This window comes from Tympanuchus pallidicinctus, unplaced genomic scaffold (assembly GCF_026119805.1).
Source record: "Tympanuchus pallidicinctus isolate F22 unplaced genomic scaffold, pur_lepc_1.0 scaffold8, whole genome shotgun sequence".
Classification (NCBI taxonomy): domain Eukaryota; kingdom Metazoa; phylum Chordata; class Aves; order Galliformes; family Phasianidae; genus Tympanuchus; species Tympanuchus pallidicinctus.
The window spans coordinates 9,475,532-9,482,703 of NW_026294802.1; the positions used below are offsets into that span (position 1 = coordinate 9,475,532).

A 7,172-nucleotide genomic window follows, 5' to 3' on the forward strand; every position below is an offset into this window, starting at 1 on the left:
TTGTGTTTGTCCACAGAGGTAGAGGCTTTCAGTGCAAGCTGAAGAGAGATTAAAATGATTGATGTCATAACTGGTACCCAGATTTTATCATCTATCTATCTATCTATATGTTCAGGCAACATACACTGGAACCAACATATAAATACAGGCACTCAAATCTATTGCTGAACTTTTTGTACTACATATACATATATTTTCCTGTCGATTACAGTTTATCCATTCTCCGTTCTTATACTAATTTCTTGACTTTTATCCTCATACAGAGACCAATTGTAGTTTTGGGTCAATTCTATTCTTTTACTTCTGTGATGATGATTGAGAGTTGAAAAAATTGTTTCATTGTCACTGAAATACTACCTGTATGATATTCAGATGTGATCTATAGATGTTGTGTGGAAAAAAAAAAGAATCAGCTCTAAGTCTCTTTTCCCAGGAAGTAAAATAAGAACAAGTTGACAAATAGGTGCATTCGTTTCTGGACCTGGCACTATCTCTTACAACAGTGATGTGTAGTTTCAAGGACAGTTTGCCTGAGTGCAGTACAAATCTAAGTTTTTCATTAACTACTTGCCACAGGCATTGACGTTACCTTTCTAATACACGTGGCTGTACTGGAGGACAATAACACAGACCTGCCAGTCTTCTAATCTATTTCTGAGCTGGTTAAGTAAAGCTCTTCAGAGCAAATTCCACAACTGCTGAAGTTAAAGAAAGTTTTTCCTGCAGTTTGAGAGAGAGTAAACTTTCACCTCTCTGTCTTAAGTTGCAGAGTCAGTAGATGTACCAAATAGTGGAGAAAAAAAAAAAAGGAAAAGAATATTTCAAAGAAAATAAGATTTCTCAGTCACTTCTGAAAATGGAACTAGTTTCCAAGCCACTTAGTATCCATTTTCTCATGGCATTTAGATGCTCAGCTCCCACAGACCTTGCCATGGCCAACCAATTAAACAACCTGGAGAAGTAACATGGTGAACCGCTAGCAAATCTGGTGGGGAAATTCAACCTCAGCACACAAAGCAGTAGAAAACCACGCTTCCTTGGCTCCTCTATCCCCAAGAACACTTTTGGAAAATGAAGCTTTTTTTGCACATCTGTTGAAGTTTTTCTTTGCCATCAGAGGCATTGTGCAGGACAAAATAACTAATAATCCTAATAAATAGTTACGTTGTCCTCACCATCACTTACTCCTGCAGTAACTACAGTGCCTGTAACCAAAAGTCATGAATTTCAGTATTTTCCTGAATTTTCCAAAACAAAGGTTTCAAAGTCAGCAAAGATTACAAAAGTGTTGTCAGAGTGCAGAAAGTTAACAAATAGCTCTGCCACAGGAGCACATAACTTCAGCTGCTTTACTTTAACAGTTTGCTTTCATTACTTAGGTTTAAGCTGCCAATCTTTTCTGCTGCATCTTCTATTTGCCATATAGGCAAGGATCCCTGTGCATTCTCTGTCATTTCTCCTTCCTTTCCCCTTTGGTAATGTTTTCATTTTCATTCCCACTGCACGTCTGTGAGCACACCACCACCAGCTGCCAAAAAGGGTAACGGTGGCAACCAAAGACTGCAAAGCATGAGACATGCACCTTATTTTCTCCCACTGTGGGCATCTTGGAGAGCAGAGAACAAGATTTGCAAGCATATGGGCTTAGGGTTACACTTAGGGTTAGGGTTGCAGTTAGGGTCAGGTTTACAGTTAGGATTAGGATTAGAGAGGGGCCCCACTGCTCACCTGGAAGGAGTCTCCATTCATCTTGCAGTGCTGTGCATCCATGGTGAAGAGGAGACAATGCTCACACAGAAACTGCAAGTAAAGCCTTCTGATCTTACCACAGTGGCCAGAACACTGTGCAAAGGTATTTAAAGTGGAGCAAGCAAGGCAAACCCATTCTCTTCTCCAGCTCCCTCCCCTGGATGCTGTGCCAAAGGGGCGTTCTCATTCCACACCCCCTACCCACCCACCCTGTCCTGGCATATGGACTAGCCAGGCCCCCCGGATCCCCATAAGAGCACTCCAGCATATTGTTTTTATCTCTGTACGCTGGAGATGAGCAACATGCATTGAATTAGCAGCTCTCCTCCTCCTGATTCAGCCACCACTTTCATTCCTGCACATCTGTGCTCTGTCTCTCGCTCAGTCTTCCTATGGCTGTGTGTGTTCAGCATCAGGTGGGCTGCCCATCAGGGATCACTCCACATGATCAGAGATCAGATGTTCTCCAGGAGTCTCTCATTGCATGCCAGACATGGGGCACGGCACACAGCAGTGTTTGTCTTTTAGCAGGGCATCCAAGAGGTCAGAGAGCAGGAGGTACAGCTCGTTACACCAGGCAATGAGATAACAGAGGCCAAACATAAAAGAAGCATGAGACAGGAGTCAGCCATGTAAATATTACTCTGGAATATGTGTCTGGACATGGAAAAGTGAAGAAGATAAAGGAAAAAAAATGGAGGATGCAAAAGAATTACCAAAGGTGTATGTGTCCTTGCATGAAATGTCAGCCATGGAGAGCTTCAAGGGTAAGAAGGAATTTGGAAAAGGTTTAGCACAAAGAGTTGATATAAATCAGCCCAGATTTGGTTTGGAAAGAGTCACCGAAGGGAATCACAGAATCATAAAATTGTAGGGATTGGAAAGGACCTCTGGAGATCATTGAGCTCAACTCTCTGATAAAATGTGTTCCCTACAGCAGGTAGATGTCCAAAAGGATCTTCAATATCTCCACAGGAGTCTGTCTCTCTGGGCAGCTTGTTCCAATGTTCTTGCACCCTCACAGGAAAGAAGTTCTTCTGTGCATTTGTATGGAGCTGCCTGTGTTCCAGGTTCTTCCCTTTGAGATAATTGATTGAAAATTATAGATTGATACAAGATGACAGGTGGAATAAATGAACAAATCTAAACAACTGGTCAAGGTCTATTTTGCTATTTGGAAAGATGGAGTCCACACTAAGACAAGCTATGACAAGGCAGGTAATCTTGCTACATTTTTGTGATGAACGTAGAAGAGAGCTCCATTACCCTGTTCTATAGAACAGAAGAATCAGCTCTTCATGATTGCTTTAGGCATGAGGTAATCCCTACTGCATGTACTAGAGTGAATTCAGAATGGTGAATTTTTGCATAGATGTGATGTGAATTATTTGTAAATAAGAAATCCAATAACTATCAAATCTGATCAGCATCACAGTAGGGATCCATTTGCAGGTATCCTAGTCCAAACCCATGTTCAGCACCATGACCAAAGGCTCAGAAACCAGCCCACTGAAGTCATAAAATCAAGTAATTGTTTGAGTTGAGAAGGACCATTAAAGGCCATCTAGTTCAATGAAGGCCCTCTGCAATGAACAGGGACACCCACAGCTAGATCAGGGTGCTCAGAGACCTTCCAGCCTGATTTTGAGTGTCCCAGGGATGGGGCATCCACTACCTCTTCGGCAAACCTACTCCAGTGCCTTGCCATCTTTATCACAGCACACTTTTTCCTAATGCCCAATCTATATTATCTGCTGTATGATGTGGATCTGCAGTAACTCATTGCTTTGCGTGTGAATGTATCCATTTTTCAGACAAGGAGAGATGGTCCAGTAGTAGAAAGGGAGGTTAGCCTTCCTAATTGCCAGCAGCATCAAACCTAGAGACATTGGAGGTCACCTTAAGGCGGTGAGATTAGGATGGCAATAGCATTGATTATAGTATTCCCTATGTAGGGCAGGACAGTTTCCATCTATTCATCTTATTTGCTCCTTGCTTTTCCCACAGGCCATGATTCTCTATGTGGTATACTTTTCAATTAGATTTCTAAAAACTTACATGTGTGTCTTACAGCTGGCCAAAATGTCTGTGCCATCCACAGCCATAAACCACATCTTCTGTCATTTATTTTTGCCTTCCTTTTTCTCTCTTTATTTCTTTCTCTTTTCACAAACCTTTGATCATCCTTTTTTTTTTTTTTTCCTTTTCTGTGGATTTTATGTCCATTTACTTTTCTTCCTTTCTCCCATCCTTCCCCTTTTCTTGAGTTTTAGACCTTCTGCTCACTCTACCTTGACAGTAATTGCAAGGCAAAGTGAAACACTGAGTATGCAAAGTACTGTGCATGCCAAATCTTTGCAATTTGCTGGTTTTGACTCTTACCATTCTCTCTTTTTTTTCTATTTATATTGCAAGTTCCTAATTTATTGCTAGTAATCATAATAACCTCACCAGTGCATTGCCATCAGTTCTCTGTTTAATCAGTAAGAACCTCCACAAGCTGCCTGGTAGCACAAAGCACTGGGACTGCAGGAAGCAAAGCTTTTTGCCAGAAGGAATTCCCAAATTCTCTTGTTCTGGAGCAAAGGTGTATGTTTGTGTGTGCATGCAGGCTGATATTTGCTCCACAGATCAAGCCAATGTCATTGCAGTATGAACACAAGATTGCATCAGGCCTGGTTACCTTGGACAGTTTCAGAATCCAAATTACTTGAGCTGCCTTTGAAGCCCTGATTCAGTGTACCAAGCACAGATCCTTTGCCCCACAGTGACACTGCTAGCCAGGATTTGCCATTTTATTGCCTCCACCTAAATTCCCCATGTATCCCTTCAAAATACCCCTGTTCCTGGCACAAGCACACTACACGCACATCTATTTATGGCCATGCTGCTCAGCCACAACTGAAAGGGCTCTTTGCACAGAAAGTTGGCTGCTTTCACTGGCCAGCACAAAACAAGTTTAAAGCACCATGGACTTTGGCTACTTTTCAAAGTACTCTCTCCCCTCTCTGCCTTTAGTCAGTGTTTGAGAGCAGTGACTTTCCCAAGCCCAGTGACTTCCCCCAAGTGTTCTGTGGTTTGGGCAGGGATGTCCCTTCCTGTGGGTGGATACCTGAATCCCTGGTTCAGGTGTCCTGCTCAATCTGAGGGAGCATCAAGCAGAGAGAGACATTCCTAGAAGTTCCTGAACAAATCCCAAAGGAAGATTCAATGTGGATGCACGCAACTAAGGCAGGGGGTGTCCTTTAGTGAGGGCCCCTCACTATAAGAAAATACTGAGGCCCTGGATTGTATGTAGAGAAGGGCAACAGAGATGTGAGGGGTCCGGAGCATAAGTGTGATGGAGAGCAGCTGAGGGAACTGGGGTTGTTCAGTCTGGAGAAGAGGAGGCTCAGGGGAGACCCTATTGTTCTCTACTACTACCTGAAAGGAGGTTGTGGGGAAGTGAGGGTTGGCCTCTTCTTCCAGGTAACAGTGATAGGATGTAAGGCAATGGCTTTAAGTTGCACCAAGGGAGGTTGAGGTTGGATATTAGGAAACATTTCCTCTCTGAAAAAGTGATGCTGCAGGCACAGGCTGCCCAGGGAGGTGTGGAGTCACCATTCCTGGAGGTGTTCCAGAACCGTGTGGATGTGGCACTGAGGGACGTGGGCAGTGGGCATGGCGGGGATGGGCAGACAGCTGGACTTGATCTGGGAGGTCTTTTCCAGTCTTAATAATTCCATGATTCTATGGTTTATAGATGTTGTACGTGCATTTAGCTAGGTTCCCATGGGGCTGTGGTTCTTTAGACATCAGCCAGACCGAATTTCCTCCCACACCATGGTCACCAAATCTCCAGCCACATTTCTCTCTCGTTGCAGAGCCAGGCTCTTCCCACCCCTGCAGCCCGCTGCTAAGTGCTTCGGACGGCATCCCGGTCCCCTCTCGTGGGTGGCCGGGAGGTGGCACTGTGTCCCCATGGCAGTGGACGCGGAAGACGGGGGTCAGGAAGCCGCAGTAGCCCCGTATCCCCGAGGAGAGTGTCGCCTCTCAGACAGCAGCAGTTACGGCCCGAACCCCCCCCTCCTACCGCCTCAGAGGGGAGGCTCCAGAAAACATCCACCCTCCACTCACCCCCCTTTCCTTTCTTTCCTCTCTTTCCTCCATCCCCAGTTTTGCGATCCAAAAAGTGGGCAGGCGGGGGCAGCGCGGCCGTGATGGACGCGGAACGCGTGTCCGCACAATGGGACACCGGCGGACGAGGGGCTGCGAGGCAGGGGCGCTAGCGCCCGGCGGGATTGACGAGAGCAGCTGGGGGGAACCGGGGACGGGAACGGTGTGGGACTGGGGAGGCTGTGGCCACTGCTGCTTTTTTCCTCTTTTTCCTTCCTTCCTTCCTTCCTTCCTTCCTTCCTTCCTTCCTTCCTTCCTTCCTTCCTTCCTTCCTTCCTTCCTTCCTTCCTTCCTTCCTTCCTTCCTTCCTTCCTTCCTTCCTTCCTTCCTTCCTTCCTTCCTTCCTTCCTTCCTTCCTTCCTTCCTTCCTTCCTTCCTTCCTTCCTTCCTTCCTTCCTTCCTTCCTTCCTTCCTTCCTTCCTTCCTTCCTGCCTCCCTCCCTCCTTCCCTCCCTCCCTCCCTCCCTTCCTCCCTCCCTTCCTTCCTTCCTTCCTTCCTTCCTTCCTTCCTTCCTTCCTTCCTTCCTTCCTTCCTTCCTTCCTTCCTTCCTTCCTTCCTTCCTTCCTCCCTCCCTCCCTCCCTCCCTCCTTCCCTCCCTCCCTCCCTCCCTCCCTCCCTCCCTTCCCTCCCTCCCTCCCTTCCTCCCTCCCTTCCTCCCTCCCTTCCTCCCTTCCTTCCCTCCCTCCTTCCTTCCCTCCCTTCCTTCCCTCCTTCCTTCCCTCCCTCCTTCCTTCCCTCCCTCCTCCCTCCCTCCCTCCCATCTCCCTCTCTTCCTCCCTTCCTCCCTTCCTTCCTCCCTTCCTTCCCTCCTTCCTTCCCTCCCTCCTTCGTTCCTTCCTTTCTTTCTTTTCTTTTCTTTTCTTTTCTTTTCTTTTCTTTTCTTTTCTTTTCTTTTCTTTTCTTTTCTTTTCTTTTCTTTTCTTTTCTTTTCTTTTCTTTTCTCTTCTCTTCTCTTCTCTTCTCTTCTCTTCTCTTCTCTTCTCTTCTCTTCTCTTCTCTTCTCTTCTCTTTTCTTCTCTTTTCTTTTCTCTTTTCTTTTCTCTCCCTTACCCCCCCTCCCCTCCACCCCCCTTTATTTTTTTCTCAGCCCTATATGCAAACTGTCACTACAGGTTAGCACAAGACCCGATGTGGCTCATTAGCATGAGCTGTATCTAATATGCTTAAAACCTCTAATTATTTATTATGCCCTAATTGGCAGCCTGTCTTCGAAGCAATGAGTGTTCGTCCCAAGACGCCTTTCGAGAGGAATTCGGCGCTGTCCGTGG

The 7,172-nt window shown here is 45.9% G+C and overlaps 1 protein-coding gene across 1 annotated transcript in view; it reads right to left on the bottom strand.

Annotated features, from left to right (window-relative positions):
• Nucleotides 1-1,871, bottom strand: part of PAH (phenylalanine hydroxylase) — a 39,737-nt gene extending 37,866 nt beyond the window's left edge. Inside the window, exon 1 of the mRNA XM_052667996.1 lies at nt 1,729-1,871. Coding sequence (XP_052523956.1) covers nt 1,729-1,770 — 42 coding nt within the window. The 5' untranslated portion in view covers nt 1,771-1,871. The remainder of the gene's footprint in view (nt 1-1,728) is intronic.
• Nucleotides 1,872-7,172: the final 5,301 nt, after the last annotated feature.